Raw genomic sequence first — 20,182 nt, 5'->3', positions numbered from 1 at the left:
ATCTTATATCTTCTTCTGCAGGTCAGAGTGTTGAGGTGTGAGGTTTGTGCAGTGTTGATGTCTTGCAGTACAGTGAAGTCTCTCAGTAGTTCTGTCAGGTGGGATGATCAAGGGCTTTCGTCTGACCTGACCTTACATCCCACAACATCATGAATGACAATCGATGCTGCTGTAGAGCTGGGCCTCTTTTAAGGGGTCATTGTGCTCTCTTTCTCACTCTCTTTCAGCATGTGTTTTTCCCTCTGTGCACAGACTCTTAAATTCTAATGAAAAACACGGCAAAGCAGCTGAGTAGATCCTCTGGAGAGCAGAGCTAGTGCTTCAAATGACAAGGGCACTAGGAAGACAATAGGAGTGTGTGCACATGCATCTTAAGGAACATTAATAAATCACAAAACATGAATGAGAAGATGAGAAGTTAGGTTTTTAACAGGAGAAAAGAATTTGCATATGTTGAGCTGGAAGAAAATTTAAAAAATACTGGATTTGCATTTTGTGACGGAAATAACAGCGCGTGGTAGTTTTTGATAAAGCGATAGAAAAGTTGTGAGACCAAAGACAGAGCGAGAGTGCCAGTAATATGCAATAAAGAGAGATAAATAAGGTAGCTTATGTGTCTAGTCTCCTGTCTTTGTAGCTTGAAGTCACTTTCAGACAGAACAGAGCAGACTGCAAATATTTGCATGTAAAAATAAAAGACCAACTGTAGGTCAGTATGCATAAATCAGTGATGTCCTTGCAGTCAGTTAAATTTAAATCATCGCAAAGATGCGGAATTAACATGATTTAGGTCCCCTTATTACTAGTGCGTTTTCGTCCTGAAGGGATAGTTCACCCAAAAATGAAAATTCTGTCAACATTTACTCACCCTCAAGTTGTTCCATACCTGTATGATTTTCTTTGTTCTGCTGAACACAAAAAAAAAAAGATATTTGGAAGAATGTTTGTAACAAAGCAGAGAGAACAACCATTCACTATCATAGTAGGGGAAAATACTATAGTGAATGGTTTCTCTCTCTGCTTTGTTAAAAACATTCTTCAAAATATATTGTTTTGTGTTCAGCAGAACAAAGAAAATCATACAGGTTTGGAACAACTTGAAAATAAGTAATTTTTCAATTATGAGAAAAACTACTTGAGTAAATGATGACAATTTTCATTTTGGGGTGAACTACCCTTTTAAAACAAGAACGATCCTCGTCTACACTAGCGTTTCAGAAACACTCTGTCTACACTGCACCGCCGTGAACACGTCATGCCTCAAACACACTAGGCATGCGCGTATAAGTGTAAACAGTTGCCTCTTGCGCATGTCGATAGCTGCAGTATTATACAATACAGCATAACGGCACAACGCTGTGCTAAAAAGGACAGCAAAGCAAGCAGTTCTGTCTCCGTGTTGTTGTTTACACGCTCGTCGAAGCTGGTATGTTACAGAGCCATTGAGAGAGACAACTTTGGGCTGCGGTTCCCAAAAGCACTGTAATACAATAGCCACCAATGGTCTCTACGATCAACTTTGGTGTACAGTGATTTTGGGAAACGCAGCCCCGGTCTGTTCTTGTAGTGTAATGTGGGCATCATTTTTTAATAAAGGCTCCATTTCGGTCCGTTTACACTGACCCGCAACCCCTGAGTTTTCAAACTGAAACGGGGTCAGCAGCGTTTTCCAAAATGGTGGAGAAGTGTAGACAACAGGCTATTGCGTTAATTGTAAGCTTTGAAACGATAAGCTTTCGAAAACGCACTAGTGTAAACATACATTACCTAACATACTTAGCCTAAGATTCCAACATGTAAAAAGCATTCACATCCTCGTAGAACTTGTAATTCAATTTCTAACATTTTACTTTCTAATTTTCAGAGAGCTTGTACCATTGCTGCAATGTCAAGTGGAAACACTCAAATTGCATTGCCTTTAGCATTAAAATGTAGTAAAGTACTTATCTTAAAATATTTCTGTTTATTAAATTCCATTAATGGATTATTGGACTGCCTTAATGCAAGATTCATCTGAAAATGAATGAACGAAACAGCACAGTTCAATGTAGGTAGCACAGATTTGAATAGATTTAATGACCTGCTAAATAATAAATATTGATTGCTCAAATTAAACTTATTAAAGAGTTACAATGTGGAAATGCATAATTCTGAGTTTGAGGATGTGAAATTACGGTTATTACAGCATGCCGTGAATGCACCATAAGTCAATAAGTGAACTGTATTCTTTAAGACCAAAACATAGAAAGCCTAATACAGGATTTTCAAGGCTTTAGTGTTAAACAACATATTTTTTCCATTTCTAAGCATCTATTCAAAGTAGAGGGTGTTTTGGATAAAGTTAAAAAATTACTGAAAAGTTCTGACTCTAATATATCATATCTGGTCAGATTATGTCACACACTGTCAAATCAGAGACGAAAATCCAGCACTCAAAGAGGATCATAACTCCATGCAGCTGCAGTATGACTTTCTTGTGGAAATGAATGACTTTTGGTTTTACAGTCTGTCACAACCAGTGAAAATGCAGCATAAATTATGAAGAAAATGAAAATGATGGATGCAGAAATTTGTCGAAGAGGAAGAATGAGAAGAAATAAAAGGACACTGCTCATTGTGCAAGCACTGTAATAAAACTGTCACTCATGATTATTGTCAAAAGTATCGACCTCGATACCAAATCGAAACTGAAATGTTAAAAATGTGACGCTTCGAGCGCCGTTGAGCTGTAATCGTAAACACCTCTGAATGGTCATTGTGCTCATGCGCTCGTCGGATGTGCCTGTGATTGGCTACAATGATCAACACACGGCAGCGGTTTGAAAGAACACGGAAGTGTTTGAAAGTGTTTTGAAAGCAGGAGCAGGAGCGTTTAAAAGCACAAGCAAGCGTCAACCAGCAGACCGGTAGGCTGATAGACTCCTGCATTCAAACGCTCTGTGTGTATCTGTGCAAGCGCTCTGAGAAAAGCGTCATTGATGTATTTTTTACAACATGTTTGTGAAGCGCTGATCATAGTAACCAATCACAGACATATTTAATGAGCTCGTGAGCACAATGACCAGTCAGAGGTGTTTAAGATTCCTCTCAACAGTGCTCAAAGCGTCACATTTTTTACATTTCAGTATCGATTTGGTCTCGAGGTCGATACTTTTGACAACACTACTCATGATTACACATGTGAAGAGGTTAGCCAATCACAACAGAGGTTTTAACATATTTAAAAAAGCTACAGTAAAAAAACAGCCTGTTGAATTCTAAGGGAAAGGAAGAAATGTTAAAGCAGTCCTGATGTAAACCTAAAGTATAGAAGGGGAGTGAATGAGGAGTAGAGGAGGTGAGGTAAGGTGAGATAACGGATGAAGGGTTACCTTTGTATTCCTTTGTAAAGCTGGAGGATGGAAGGATGGGGTGAGCGATGGCAGGATGAGAGTTGGGAAGGACAGACACTACAAGGGAACGGTATTATAACAAGGTTATTAACAAACTACTGCAGCTACATACAAGCACATGCAGGGGAAAACATGCAAAATGTGGCCTGTCAGTGTGTATGTGAGTATAAAAGTGTGTGAGCAAGAGATGAACAATGTTGTTCATGAATTGCACCCCTCTGCCAGGGTCAAGGGTCTCTTTGCGGGTAACATCTCCAGCCAGCAGGGTGCAGTAGCTTCCTGTTCCACCCTTTCATCCCTCTACACTGCAAAATACTGCAGTTACCGTGCACCCCGGGCTCAGCACTCTCTCACTGTAATCTTCAATCCCTCCATCCCAAAGATCATCAATCTTACCGCTCTGCTCACCATCCTCCACACCTCTAATACAGGCACTAGCCTCATCGCTCTTTCCCGACCCATCTCGTTCCTGTTGCTGGCTCGCAGCTACTCTCTATGCATACGGGTTTATCCTTTTTATGCAACAAAGAGCAGCAGGTTTTCGGTTGCGTATGTGTGTGGCCTTCATACTCAGAGGGATTAACAGCATGGTACCAGACTGATCAATAGCCAGACACAGATCAATATCCCGAGACCACCCTGACTCTTCAGGAAGAGATGGGCAGCTAATCATTTCTCTCATTCCTCTTCTCTCAAAGCCTCTTGTCTTCCTCGGTGGCAAAACATCTCGCATTTTAAAACATTTCAGGGATGTTAAAGGGACAGATCCCCCAAACATGATTCTTATAGGGGTAGTTCTCCAAAAAATTGTTTTTTAAGGCACAACTAAAAGAGTAGTTCACTTTTAAAATGAAAATTATCCCATGATTGAGTCCTCCATGTATATGACATTTATTTCTGATGAACACAATCCGAGTTATAATATATATCCTGATGCGTTCATGCTTTATAATGGCAGTGACTGGGTTCACTGAGGTTGAAGCTCAAAAAAGTGCATCCACTCATAATAAACTTGCTCCACACGGCTCCAGGACGTTAATAAAGGGCCTTCTGTAAAGCAATGGGGTTTTGTGAGAAAAGTATCCATATTTAACACATTATAAAGTAAAGTATCTATAGCTAGCCAGACCGCCTTCCGTATTCAACGTACAGAAAAAGTGTAAATGGCAAGACGCATGATGTCAGACGTAGCGTAAGTGTTTTGAACCACGAGCGGCGTTACACTTTTTGTACAAGTTGAATATAGAAAGCGTTTTGGTGGAAGCTCGATATTTCACTTTATAACGTGTTAAATTTGGATATTTTACTTACAAAACCCCTCAAGATGCTTCAAACGGCCTTTATTAACAGCCCAGAGTCATGCGGATTACGTTTATGAAGGATGGATGCCCTTTTATTGAGCTTTAAACTGTCATTGCCATTATAAAGCTTGGAAGAGCCAGGATATGTTTATATCACTCCAATTGTGTTCATCTGGGGGAAAAAAGTCATATACATCTATGATGGCTTGGGGTTGAGTAAATCATTGGGTCTTTTAAAATTAACTACTCCTTTAACCCCATAATGTGAATTCTGTCATCATTTACTCACCATAATATCATTCAAAACTGTATGACTTTAAAATTCTTTATAACAGAGATTTTTTTCAGACCAAAAAAACAATGACTGGCAGACATACAGAAGCACACAAAGTTTAATAAATGTTGTTCAAATCTTCTGTGGTCCTAAAGTGGATTTGGGTAAGAGACTAACCAAAAATCGTGGTTCACCGCTGCAAATTGAATCAGTTCAATTTGGAAACCATTCTAAATATTCACTGATCATATAAATGATTATTTCACAACTTTAAAAAAAAACACTACATGTCTCATGACCACACAGAGCGGGGAAATGGAAAAAAAAAAAAGAAAAAGAAAAAAAACCTGATAGTGTATGATGACTTGGGTTTGGTCTGTTTCTCAAACAAATATTTTGCATATCCCTTTCAAAGACATATCATGTGGATTACTTTTGTTATTTTATGGTGCTTTTGGGTCCTTTTTAGGCTTGAAAGCTTCAGTCGCAATTCATTGTAATTGCACTGAAAACAGTCTTCAAAAAACTTTTCTTTTGTGCTCTAAAGAAGAAAGAAATTCATACAGGTTTGGAAAGACATAAGGGTGAGTAAATAATGACCGAATTTCCGTTGGTTGCCCTATTCCATCACTCGGATCCTTTTTTTCTCATCACATTTCCTGTTCCTCTTCTCTTTCTCAGTGCTCCCACTTTCTCATTCATTACATTTCTCTGTTTTCGTGTACTTTTCCCAAAACCAATCATTTAAAAGGCGTTTCTTCTTTCTTTCCTCCTGCACATCATTATGGCTCAGGCTGGAAGCTGATAAACATTTCATCACACAGATGGTTGGGTGAGTCACGTCAGAAATGTTCTCGGCATTTTTGGGACTTTGGGTTTTGTCCCACATTATGCCATCAAAAAAAGAAAGAGTGGCAGACCTTCAAGATGTGCTCTAATCCTCCGTTTACAGAGCCCGTAAATCCCACAGTCTCTCACCTCTCCCCTCTCCGCTCAAAGGCCAAGTCTCTGTCGTCAACTCGACACACTCCTTAACTCGCCTTGCTTAATATTCCTGTCATGACTATCCAAAGGTAAAAAATGACATTTTCAATTACTATATCCCCTCTTGCTCACGCTTCCTTCTCTTTTTCCTAAGTTTCACTTCATTAATTAAGTGCCCATGTTTTTCCTCCCAATTAGAGCCACAGCTCATTACTGCACTACATCTTTTTCTTTCTCCTGCGAGCATTGTTGGTACTCCCTCCATTTCTTTCTCCGTCCCTCCTTTCTCTTCTCTCATTTCAATCTCAGCAGCTCTCTGAGGCTGTTCGATTGTAATGGCTTTTATCGGCAGCAAGGTCCATCATGGCTAAGTACTGCTGCAGTTTTAAATAAGCATGTCTCCAGGGGACTGTCCTTTGACCGTTTGACCACTGAACAAGCTGCATATGTGGAAGTGTGGACACACACACAACACTTGCTTTTTTGTGGTGAGGACTTTCTAATGACTGTTTTTTTTTTTGTAACTTAATGAAATTTTCTATCCTCACACCTTAAATCTAACTCTCAGAATCTAATTCACAATAAATAGCATGTTTAAGACATTTTCCTCATGGAGACTTTTGGTTACTCCCAGCAATGCAAGTGAGTTCAGATTTAACAGTTCTAACCTGAAGCACACACATATAAAAATGTAACAACACAAAAAATTGTTTATGCAAAAAAAAAAAAAAAAAAGTTAAAAAAACAAATATATATGCAAATGTAGGTTTCCAGACAGACCGAGATAAAGCAGCACAGACAGGCGTACCTGTTGAGCCATGTGGTAAATACACACTTGCATATCAGTAAGCGTAAATTGCTAAAGTTCTGAAAAAACAAAGTCTCCTCCTCTGTCCCTTTGTCTTCCTCATTTCCTTATCAGTCACCTCTCTCCATTGCTCTCTGTTGCCTGATTCATTCGGTCTTTCTCTCACCCAGCTTCAGTTTATAATCATCATTCTGTTCATATTGGTTGGTTGCTCCTCATTTTGCACTTCATGGTCACTTTAGACATAAAATAAATCAATGGGAAAAAGTTTGTCAGTGCGAAGCAGCAAGATATTTAGATTAGCCCTCCTCCACTGTCTCGTGTCACTGTGACTGCTGACTCATCATCTCAGTAGTTCTCCCTCATCCTCTATCAGCCTTCAGCAGTCAGCTATTTCTCTCCTTTTAGTTGCACTGAGCATTTCCAACTGAGGGATTTCCAGCGGATGAAACCTAAATACGATGATACCGCTGAGAGTTAACACCAAATCTTGTTCATTTACTCCCACACAAACACATTAAATGGGGAGGTCTGTGTTCTGTGTAGGAGAGGCAACAAGAGGGAGGGTGGGAGGGAGGGAGGGAGGGAGGGAGGGAGGAAGGAAGGAAGGAAGGAAGGAAGGAAGGAAGGAAGGAAGGAAGGAAGGAAGGAAGGAAGGAAGGAAGGAAGGAAGGAAGGAAGGAAGGAAGGAAGGAAGGAAGGAAGGAAATAAACAATGATATGAGAGAAAAAATGCAAAAGAAACCTATGGAAGGAGAGAAGAAAAAGAAAGGAAGATGGATGCAAGGAAAGCAGGAAAGAAGAGGAGGAGAAGGAAATAAAAAATGGTTGGAAGGAAGAAATTAAGGAAGGATGAAGGGAAAGAGGAATAAAGGAATGAAGGAAAGAAAAAACAGGATGGAATTCTGAAAAGAAAAGTAGGGGGTGAAAGAATGAAAAAAATTATGGTAGAAATTAAGTAACAAGAAAGAAAGAAAGGAAGGAAGAAAAGACGGATGGATGGATGGATGGATGGATGGATGGATGGATGGAAAGAATAGCAAGGAAGGGAGGAAAGAAGGCAGAGAGGGATGATGGAAGGAAGCAAGAATAGAAGGAAAGGTGAAAGAAATAGAGAATGATGAAAATGGAGGGATAAAAAAGGCAGAAAAAATAACAAAGAAAGGAAGAACAGGGATGGAACAAAGAACGGAAGTAAGGAACAAGTAAAGGGAGAAACAAATGAAGGGAGGAAAAAAAGGAAGGAAGAATAAACAGGCAGAGAAAAGGATTCCTGGGACATTCTCTGAAGTGCAGGGGTGGTTCAAAGCTACGAGGCTCACCTACACAGAACCTCGGATAGAATGAGCAGAAAAAAGAGAGGGAGCGAGGGATAGAGGCAGGATGAAAGATGACATTCCCACCCACCTGCGCTCTCCGAACTGCCTCGTTAACGTGCGTATTTGATGGCTGTCGTTACCATGCGAAAAAAAGAGGAAAAAAGAGAAACAAAGGAGGAAGACCTCTGGGGATCTCATTTCGTGCACTCTTTCAAAATACATTACATATCCTGCAGGTCTAAAGCCACAGCTGAAGGGTGCAGTGCGCTGAACAGACACAAGGGGCAGACCTGGGCAAGAGGGGGAGGACTAAACACCATGGTGGGAGCACAAGATGAGTTTGTCACATCCAAAGCCACAGTAAACCACCTCTGTAGCTACGATGAACCCACGCTGTTCTCAAACGGCAAAGAAAGTGTAGGTGTTTATGCATATACATTTGGAGTTGTTTTGTAATTCTGAGCAGTGTGGAAACATCTGAAAGCCTTAAAGGGATACTTCACCACTTTTTCATATTAAACTATGTCATTCCCTTAACTATGGAGCTAGGAATATGACAAAATCATCTGAATTTGAATGGGATAAATCTAAATTATAGACAAGTGTATCTAACAAAATTAGATATTATGTTGCATTTTACATCGTTCTGAATTAAACATTTTAAATGTTAAATATAGAACATTTGAAATTGAACACATCTGAAATGTTTTTATGTCGAAATTGTATAGACATGTATTTTCAAACAGCAGATATATTGTTTTGAATTAATAGACTGGAAAAATTCTACCAGAACATCAAATTCAAAATGCTAAAATTCAAACCGCAGAAATTCAGATCTTACAGAAAGTAGGCCAGAGGTCATCATCAGGGAAGAGTAAAGGATGTCAGAAAAGTCCAACGGAGGCTACACTCAACGGCTGTCTGACTTCACGCATTCGTTTTCACTCACTCGTTTAAGTTAACTGTAGCCTATTAGTGGAATAAAGTAGGGAACAGTGAATGAGGGTTTAGGGGACGATTTTGGATTCCGCCCTGGAGAACGACAGATGACATCAAATCCTGAGATTTTCTTCACTAATCAGGGATTTGTAAACCATGCATGAAAAATTAGAAATCTAGCCAAAATCTCATTTTCCTTGCATTAATTATTAACTAAACAAAAAGTATAAAAGGGCCGTTTGATCTTCTCTTTATTCCATTACAAATAGGAAATGAAATGATCAGATGGTGCTCCGTTGGACTTTTCTGACATCCTTTACTCTTACCTGATGATGACCTCTGGCCTACTTTCTGTAAGATCTGAATTTCTGCGGTTTGAATTTTAGCATATTAAATTTGATGTTCTGGTAGAATTTTTCCAGTCTATTAATTCAGAACAAAATATCTGCTGTTTGAAAATACATGTCTATACAATTTCGACATAAAAACATTTCAGATGTGTTCAATTTCAAATTTTCTATATTTAACATTTTGTTAGATTACAACTGTCAATAATTCTGATTTATCCCATTCAAATTCAGATCATTTTGTCATTTTTCTAGCTCCATTGTTAACTAAGACGAGTTGATACACACCTCTCTCATCTCAGTGCGTGCACTTAATCGCTCTGATGCGCGGTGATATTCTGAGAGCATTTAGCTTAGCCCACTAAGCCCAGTTCATTATATTTAAATACAGTTACACGAATCATTGAACATCCTAGTATGGTGACAAAATAAAACGTGGCGCTTTTCTTAGCGGGTTAAAAAGGAGAACTATATTGTATGGCGCAAAAGCAATTCTGAGAGTACTTCAACTCGGCGCAGTAAAAAGTCCCGGCTGAAACATCCTCCCTCACATCTCAACCTCCCCACTATTGACCGAAATGAGAGAGGGAGGGGGAGATGTGAGGGAGGATTTTTCAGCCATGACTTTTTACTGCGCCGAGTGTAGCGCCGAATGAACTGGGCTTAGTGGGCTAAGCTAAATGCTATCAGAATGTCACTGTGCGTCAGAGCGATTAAGTGCACGCACTGAGACAAGAGATTTTAGATTTTAGAGTATTGTAGTTCAAAAGGGTTAAGTGTTAATACCACGTGACCCGGGACGCTCGTTTTCTTACCGTACACCAGCAGTGTGTAGTGGTCAGCCGCACGGCCATAATTGTTATGCGCCTGACAGAGGTAGGTGCCGTTGTGTGATTGGCTGAGGCGAGACATATGGAGAATGTTGCCCGTTTTCTCTGCCCGCTCGGGAAGAGTATCATTCACTCGTGACCACTGGATGTCACGTGGTCTAGAAAAGAAGAAAAGACAGACTGTAAAAAGACCATGTTTTAAAGAAATATATTCAAGTATTTATCAAAGAAGGAACCAGGCATTAAAAGTAAAGCTTGAAAAACAAGTGCTTGAAACAACTATGAGGCCAACTAATGAGGCACCAGGGAGGAAAGAGAATAGAAATATGATCATATAGAAAAGATGAAACAGACATAAAAGACATTGTCTAGTAAACAACATTTAAACCACATTAAAAAACAAATAAGTTATTTAAAATGTTTATTTTAAAGGGATAGTTCACCTAGAAATGAAAATTCTGTCATCATTCTGTCACCATTTGCTTACCCTCATGCTGTTCCAAACCTGTGAGATTTTACATAAACCTCACTATATTTTGAATCTAAATTCTCATTCATTAGATAAAAGATGTTGTTCCGAAATGAATCAATAATTTTGAATCAGTAGAATTGATGAATGAATGACTCACACAAAGTATTAATTTGTTTAATTCCTAAACGATTCAGTGTTTTGAATGAATCCGTTGAATGAATGAATAATTTCCTCACTCAGTCCCTGGCTGTATCCAACGTCATATAATGGTAATATGCCAACGTCAACTATATTATGTAAAAATCCATTTCTGTATACACACACACACACAAACACAATACATATATAGACACACACCTATCAGGCATAACATTCTTAATATTGTGTTGGTCTCCCTTTTGCTGCCAAAAGAGCCGTGACCCATCAAGAAATGGACTAGACCACTGAAGGCATGCTGTGATATCTGGCACCAAGATGTTAGCAGCAGATACTTTAAGTCATGTATGTTGCGAGATGGGTCTCCATGGATTGGACTTGTTTGTTCAGTACATCCCACAGATGCTCAGTTGGACTCCTCAAACCATTGCTGACCCATTTTTTCTATGTGGCAGGGAGCATTATCCTGCTGAAAGAGGCCACATCTACTAGGGACAGGGTCTGGAACAATGATTAGGTAACCACATGAATGACAGGACCCAAGGTTTCCCAGCAGAACATTGCCTAAAGCATCACACTGCCTCTGCCGGCTTGCCTTCTTCCCATACTGCATCCTGGTGCCATGTGTTTCCCAGGTAAGCAACGCACATGTACCTGGCCATCTACGTGATGTAAAGGAAAATGCAATTCATCAGACCAGCTACCTTCTCCCATGGTCCAGTTTTGATGTACAAGTGCCCACTGTTGTCGCTTTCGGCAGAGAAAATGGGCCAGCAAGGGCACCCTAACTGGTCTGTGTCTATGCAGCCCCATACACAACAAACTGCGATGCACCGAGGTATCCAGCAAAGCATTTTTGAAGCCACAACATGCACAACCTTGAGGCGGATGGGCTACAACAGCAGAAGGCCCCACCGGGTACCACTCATCTCCACTACAAATAGGAAAAAGAGGCTACAATTTGCACGAGCTCACCAAAATTGGACAGTTGGAGACTTGAAAAATGTTGCATGGTCTGATGAGTCTCGATTTCTGTTGAGACATTCCGATGGTAGAGTCAGAATTTGACTCCAAAACAGAATGAGAACATGGATCCATCATGCCTTGTGTGCAGGCTGCTGCTGGTGGTCGTGTAATGGTGTGGGGGATGTTTTCTTGGCACTCTTTAAGCCCCTTAGTGTCAATTGGGCATCACTTAAATGCCACGGCCTACCTAAACATTGTTTCTGACTATGTCCATCCCTTTATGACCACCATACCCATCCTCTGATGGCTACTTCCAGCAGGATAATGCACCATGTCACAAAGCTCAAATAATTTCAAATTGGTTTCTTGAACATGACAATGAGGTCACTGTACTAAAATGGCCCCCACAGTCACCAGATCTCATCCCAATAGAGCATCTTTGGGATGAAGTGGAACGGGAGCTTTGTGCCCTGGATGTGCATCCCACAAATCTCTTTATCAACTGCAATATGCTATCCTATCAATATGGGCCAACATTTCTAAAGAATGCTTTCAGCACCTTGTTGAATCAATGCCACATAGAATTAAGGCAGTTCTGAAGGCGAAAGGGGTCAAACACAGTATTAGTATGGTGTTACTTATAATCCTTTAGGTGTGTGTGTGTTTGTATATATATATAAGTGGTGGGCCGTTATCGTGAGACTCTTATCAGGTGGAAAAAAAAATAGCGCCGTTAATCTATTCTCAAAGTTGGGTTGGGAGCTGGGTCTATACCAGCGTTTCCCAACCGGGGTGCTGTCTGACGAGAGCAGGGGTGCTGTGCAAAAGATGCACTTGCATCGCGGTTCATCTCACATCTGATGATGCATATTTAATATGGGTTGTAACTTGAAAATAATGCTTTATGTATGTTTCTGTTGATACACGTGCTGTCTTTTCAGTGATACATTACAACAGCGATTATAAAAGAAAAACATGGGCAAAGCGGCCTCTCTTTGTAAACTGTTAAGTGTATGCTAGTGCTGCCATATGGCCGAATATGAGCAGTCATTTTCACCGCCATCACTCGGGTATATTCGCCAGTAGACGCAAATGAGAACTCACGCGTCTGTCTCTGTGCACTCGTCCCAAAGCGAGCACTCGTCTCACAGCACGCAAATATTCAGTTATCTTTCAAGTCTTGCACTTGAATGGACAAACTCACACAGAAAGTATGTCAACATGTCCATATTGATGAGTATCCAAGCAGACATAGTCTAAATATGCCTTAAGTGAACTGTATAGGGTCGAGAAAAACGATGCATATCCTTGCATTGGGTCTTAAAGATGATCTTAGCATACAGCTCATGAAAACCTGCAAAAGATTCCTGAGGCTTTTAAAAACTCCCAGCCTGGTTCATTACTCAAAACCGCAATCATGGGTAAGACTGCCGACCCAACACTCTGGATGAGCTTAAAGGGGGGGTGAAATGCTGTTTCATGCATACTGAGATTTTTAAACTGTAAAACTGTAAAGACTTGGATTCCCATCCTAAACATAGACAAAGTTTCAAAAACTAATGTTGGACGTTTTGGAGTCAAAAATACTCCTTCCGGTTTCTCACAAGTTTCGGAGAGTTTTTTCGAGTATGGGCCGGCTTGACGTTACTAGAGCGGAAGGTCCTTGTATGGGCCGTACGGGCTCTTCTCCCGGTAGGGTGCGTGCGTGCGTGACTAGAGCGAGAGAGGAAATGCACGCCCATAAACACTCCAGGTAGCGCTCCACTTTATTCCCATGGGTGACATCAAGCAACTTCAACGCTTCAGCACAACAAGTCACTGCTGTCAGGACTTCACCAAATCATACCAAAGAAGTGTGTTTTTGATGGAGCGGTCCCAGCGATAAAGGTTCGGTCCTGCTTTGGAAGCAGCCGGTGAGTAAAACTGCTTCAAATGTCTATGGTGTTGTCGCGTGAGTAAACATCAGTAAACGACATGATCGCGTGCTTCGTCATTCAAATGCGCTAACGGACTCCATTGTTTTTTTATGTATAAAGTTACACTACAGTAGTCTGACATCCAAAACCGTTTCGCTTGCTATTGCTAAGGTTTAGTCGCATACAATAGTCCATAAACCGAATCATATCCTCATAAACTGCGAGTAAACACACACAAATGTTGACAGTAAATACGGTACATATCACAGAGACGGATGTCCTGCTGTTGCTGTTTCTCCTGTTCAATTTATTTCAGCCTCCGAATGATTCTGGATCATACATCTATTAGCTGAGATCGATAGCCATGGGTTTCTCCACGATTGAGGACGTCACCGCTTTGCGTGCTCGTCATTCTTTAGCTCTGCCCACACGATACGCCTCCAGGCGCTCGTTTTTTTCCGGAAAGACTCGGTACAGCCCATATTTCTTTTATAAATATAATAAAACTAAAGGCTTTTCGGAGATATTAAGGATGCAATACTACTCTATAGGTACTCAAGATTGACATGAGATTGACTGAAACTGAGCGTTTCACCCCCCCCCCCCCCTTTAAGGCCGCTATCGAAGCATCCTGGGCCTCCATAACACCTCAGCAGTGCCACAGGCTGATCGCCTCCATGCCACGCCGCATTGAAGCAGTCATTTCTGCAAAAGGATTCCCGACCAAGTATTGAGTGCATAACTGAACATAATTATTTGAAGGTTGACTTTTTTTGTATTAAAAACACTTTTCTTTTATTGGTCGGATGAAATATGCTTTTTTTTTTTTAGATGAGCTGTATGCCAAAATCATCAGTATTAAAACAATAAAAGACCTGAAATATTTCAGTTGGTGTGCAATGAATCTAAAATATATGAAAGTTTAATTTTTATCATTACATTATGGAAAATAATGAACTTTTATCACATATGCTAATTTTTTGTGAAGGACCTGTATATAAACACACACACACACACACACACACACACGCACACGCACACATACATGCATACATACATACATACACATGCAACTTTATTCTCTTTACTAAACATTATTGTCTTAGTTTTGGATTATTTGGATTTTGTTTTTACTGGAAAACGTATAAAATGTATATACTCTAATATACTCAATATTTTGCAGAGAATAGAGAAAAGGAGTGTCGTCCTAGAAGATAATACCAGGCAGACAGAGACAAAAGAGCATGAAAGGAGGAGATTACTGAACACACACACACACAACAAACAGCTGCGAGGTGATCCACAGTAGCAGGATATACACAGAAACTGTAGGGCAAAAAGCCCAAGGCTTCTGTTCCGAGCCCACCGCCTGTGAAACGCCTCATCCTTCATCCACCTTGGCTGGGTTACAAGTCTACGTCATCACACCGTAATCCTATGGGACACTTTTAATTACAGTCCTCACAGGATTCAGGATAAAGTACCACACACACATTCTCACATACATACAGATGAGTCAGCCAAAGCACTGAGGAATAATAAACACACCCCTCCAACAAATGCAGACTGTGTTTAATTGGTGATTAATGTCGGATGAACACGATCGTAATGGCTCTATAACCAAGCAACACGACACAGTGTACTCTGAGTTCAGTTACCGTAGCGCGGCATCTGGATCCATCTCTCATCCCTCCCATCAATACACTCATTTATCTCAACCTATCTAGAGAGCAGTCTCTCTGTGGGTGGGCAGTCTATTCTCATTTCTCATCACTGCATTCTGTAATCTTCAAACATGCCCCTACATTTAAACATTTACACGTTTCACACTCTCTCTCTCCCCCATGCATAAATCACATACTAGCCTTTCACCCCCCCCCCATCTTTCTTCCCATCCCTCATTCATTCATTCATTCCCCCATTTCAGTGTAAAATGAGTGGCAGCTCAAGCATCGTCTCTATCTATCCATCTTTCATTTCTTTAGCGGTTCCTTATGAGGCTCTGGAGAGGTTTAATGGCTTTCTGCTCACAGCCTCTTATGGAGAAGAGGCTCAGTGACCACGGTCGAGCCACAGAAAAATAGAAAAACAGAAGAAAGTGTCTGTGCTCACAGTGGCAGCACTGAGGTTGACTTTCTCCTTTAATAGAAGCCAGTTAGTGATGTAAGAAAGAAATATCTCAGAAAAACTAAAACTTCATTCCTTATTTACCAAAATTGGCAGAAAAATATTAGGGGGACACACGCATCTGTTGTAAAAAAAATTGTTTAATTGACATCCATTAATGTCTTTGGATTTGCTCATTTTATCCAAATATACTGTATATTGTTATTTTATCTGCTACCACCTCTACTGGCACTTTTTTGTATTTTGTATTATATTTCACATTTTATAAAGAAATGCATTTTATTTTACCCTGTTTAATTTGAATGCATATTGTTATTTTATATATATATATATATATATATATACACACACACACACACACACACACATATATATATATATATATATATATAGTGGCAGTAATTGCAATGCAAAAAATATGCAAAATTAAATGCCTTTTTTTAGTATTTTTCCATTTTTAGTAAAAAATGTATTTATTAAAATAATATTTTGTGGCAGTAATTGTTATAAAACAACATTATATATTTTCATTGTATTTTTCCAGTCAATTATTTTATTGTGCACTTTGAAACTTAAATTATAAACTAAATAATAAGAGAATGAGGTATGGAGGGAGGGAGGAACATAGGACAGAGTCAAGGCTGTCTTTTGTTTCTGAGCCGTTATACTTTACTGGAGCTGGATTCAGATGATCCTCTTTAAGCATTTTGGATTGTTAGAACATAAAAGCTGTTCCTGTGGGACCAGTTCAGATGATTAGGTTTTAAAGAACATGTAGAAACAGAACTCCACACACGCTTTCACATCCATCAAGATCTCCCACACACAAACTGACAGATACATTTAGAAAGAAAAACACACAGACGCTCCTGTACACTCACAGTGGGTTGCCGGTAACGGAGCAGGTGAGACTGAGGGAGTCTCCCTCTCTGAGGATGCCCTGAGGGGGAATGATTTTCACCGTAGGAGCAACTGTGGAGATATAGAGAAAGATAGAGTGAGGGGAGAAATAAAGTAAGAAAGCTCTGTCACAAAGCCCAGTGAGCACCTACTGCCGTCAATGGCTGTATTGTGACTAAAACGGAACCTCATAAGTGACTGGATTAGAACCAATCACTCTACTGTGGAATTACAATTGACCAATGTGAGAGGAAGAATTATAATTATTATAATAACGCATATGAGAAATATCTATTTCATTATTTTAATACACTATTTTATACACTATCATTAAAATATTTGGGATGAGCAAAAATATTTTTTTTGAAAGAAATGTATACAGCAAAGATGCATTAAATTGATCAAAAGTGATAGTACAGAAATGTATAATGTTACAAAACATTTCCGATTTCAAATAAATACTGTTTCAACCATTTGAACTTACTATTCATCAAAGAATTCTGTTCAAAATTAAATATAAAAGATCAGTTTCCAAACTGTTGTCAATATTGATAATAATAAGTAATGTTTCTTGAGTATTAAATCAGTCTATTAGAATGATTTCTGAAGGATCGTGTGGCACTGAAGACTGGAGAAATGATGCTTAAAATTCAGGTTTGCCATCAAAAAACAAACAAAAAAACATTTTAAAATATATTCAAATAGAAAACATTTATTTTAAATTGAAATAATAATTCACAATATTACTGTTTTTACTCATTTATCAAATAAATGCATCTTGGATGAGTGTAAGAGACGGTTTAGTGTTGAATTATCTAGATTTAAAATCAAAATTCAGCTCACTAGATTTTGGAACAGATCAAGTGTCTCAACACATTTCTAGCAGGGGTCTCATACTTACTGTGCAATACACTACATTTTATTTGAACTCTATTGTCTTTATATAGAGTAAAGCCCTTTAGTTTTTACAGCAACTTTAAGAGGAGTCTTAGTTTAAAGATAATACTAGATATTTTTTTGGTTGAAATCTTTCCAGAGTATCATATTTCAAGTGTTTCTGTTAACACTGTGGTGTGATGTATAATGGGATACTGTTGTCTTCTAGTCCTTTATCATAGCAGACAAGATGTAACAAACAAACAAACCTTGTTAGAAGCCTGCCAAGTAAACATGTTTAAACAGATGGGGCTTCTGTGAGCTAATAACAACGTTAATCAGTCTAATATGGCGGTGGCCATGGAGACGTGACGGCATTGTTGGCTCACAGTGAACGTCCAGGCTGTAGTGACGAACTCGCTTCTGCCCCACGAGTGCCGGGTGAGACGCCTCACAGCTCAGCGCCGCTCCGTTATCTTTCCTCTCCACGGGGATACGGATAGTGTTGGAAACACTCACGGTCTTGCCGTTCTCCTGCTGAGAGATCACACCTGAAAGAAAAGAGAGGGATGGAAACGAATTGAGGGGTTTATAGAAGTCAGTTAGTTCACATTTCAGCCAGACAATATCTGCATACCTTTCATACAAAGGATTGCACGCTCGCCCTGGTTACTTCAAACAGAAGGAATTTGATGCACTGAGCAATACACCGCACACACATTGATTTCACAACCACAGAACAGGCTCTAGTATCCTGGTGAGACTATTAAGTTTTAATTGGATGATGAAAAACGAAATGACAAGGGGCGAATGAAGGGCAGAAAAGTATTAATGAAAGAGACAGGGAAGTGTAGGTCGATGGAGAGTGAAGTCAAACGGAGTTTACAGAATTATGAGGGATGTATCAAGATTACCATGATTACAGGTTTACAACTTGTACAATTCAGATTTGTCATACTCATATGTAACTAGCGTTGTCATAAGTACCAACTTTGGTACTGAATTATTATTATTTTTAAATGTGACGGTTCCCTCTATAACATTTTTGTCAAATAAAGTTCGAGTTCGAGAGTTCTGTTAAACGGATTCATAAACACCTCTGATTGGCCATCGTGTTCATGCGCTCAACATACCCGTTCAGCAGCTTGCAAAATGCTAGTATCATCACATTTTTAAAATTTCAGTACTAACTAAAAAGTGAAGCCAAAGCATATCGATCGCTCCCCAGGGCTGGACGCAGTATAGGTCATTAACCCCGCACTCTCCATGAAATGTAATGGGACACAGACAAACTAAACAATACAATTTTCCAAACATGGTTTCAGTCTTTTTAGGCAGTTTTTTATCATGTTGATCTTAGTTCAAGTGTTCATTCTTTAAACAAGTTTGGTTTTAGTTAGTTATTTTGACAGCTGAGATTGACAGCTGAGGGCTGGACATTGGACATTGGACATTTTTGGCAACTTCAGGAAGAGACTGGAGCTTTAACTTTAATTTCTACATTTCCATAACTCTTTATTTCGCAAAAACTTTTATTGATTAGGCAGGACCTTGATATCGCAGCTCCTCATCACAGCGCCACTTCGTGCTCACTCCTGCGCAGACTCGAGCCCCAAGATGTCAGCACCATATTTTGGAAAACAGAAGAGAGTGTTCGTCATCCATCTTTTTTTACAGTCTATGGGATGACACATTTTTGGAGGCCAAAACCCAATAACCCAGACATTTTAACACTTCCAGTTCCATCCATCTATGTTTTTAAAATAGTTTTTTTTTTTAAATAAGATTTTTACTTTGTGGGTGTACTTTTTTTACAACCTTGTGGGGTTGCTTCAAAATGGCTAAATGGGACTACAGAGGTTGATGGGTACATTAAACATCATCACACCGAACGGGTAAACTCATTTGCTCACTAGACCCCTTTCACAGCCTCATTGTGTTTATAATCAAACTCTTGCAAACTATTCTAACTCAAACTTTCAGGGATTTTTTTTAAATAAAGACTGGACGCTTAGTGATGATGCTATTTAGTTAGTTTATAGTTTACATTTTGCATTTTATATTTCTGCCAATTGTATTTAGGCTTCAAAATACATGAACTCATGATTTGTGAAAATTATTGTGCTGAACAAAATGTGTAAGAATCATAAACTTTTTGGCCACAGAGCTTATTTCCTGCAAAAATCCAAAAGCTGATTTAAAAAAAAAAAAAATTATTCGGGGAAACCAGGGTGATACTAACTTCTGGGTTGGCTTACAACAAATGCACATGTTGTCATCTCATAATTACAGTATGGCGTGAACGTAGCATTTAGCTCCGACCCTAAACAAAGACACCTGAACAAGATAATCAAGGTCTTCAGAGTTACAGGTAGGTGAGTTTAATCAGGGTTTGAGCTAAACTGTGAAGGGGTCCGATTTGAGAAACCCTTGCTGCGTCCCAATTCGCCTACTTATACTACGTCCTAAAAGTATGTACTCTTTTTGTGAAAAGTACATACTTTTGAGTATGTAGCAAAAGAGTATGCAAGCTTTGGGACACACTCATTTGTCATCTTTAACGGACTCTATCGCT

General features: G+C 39.4%; 1 protein-coding gene across 5 annotated transcripts in view; it reads right to left on the bottom strand.

Annotated features, from left to right (window-relative positions):
• The window catches only part of cadm4 (cell adhesion molecule 4), a 187,957-nt gene that overhangs the window by 14,174 nt on the left and 153,601 nt on the right, over positions 1–20,182 (bottom strand). For 3 of the 5 annotated variants that reach the window (XM_067448746.1, XM_067448749.1, XM_067448745.1), the window contains exons 4-7: positions 17,997–18,158; positions 16,713–16,803; positions 10,180–10,352; positions 3,372–3,449 (exon numbers count right to left, since the gene is read on the bottom strand). In XM_067448746.1, the coding sequence (XP_067304847.1) occupies positions 3,372–3,449; positions 10,180–10,352; positions 16,713–16,803; positions 17,997–18,158 (504 nt within the window). The remainder of the gene's footprint in view (positions 1–3,371; positions 3,450–10,179; positions 10,353–16,712; positions 16,804–17,996; positions 18,159–20,182) is intronic. The other 2 variants (XM_067448748.1, XM_067448747.1) reach the window with 1 other exon arrangement.

This window comes from Pseudorasbora parva, chromosome 7, assembly GCF_024679245.1.
Source record: "Pseudorasbora parva isolate DD20220531a chromosome 7, ASM2467924v1, whole genome shotgun sequence".
NCBI classification, from domain to species: Eukaryota; Metazoa; Chordata; class Actinopteri; order Cypriniformes; family Gobionidae; genus Pseudorasbora; species Pseudorasbora parva.
Note: the sequence above shows the minus strand (reverse complement) of the source record. Positions and strands in the feature narration are given on the sequence as shown.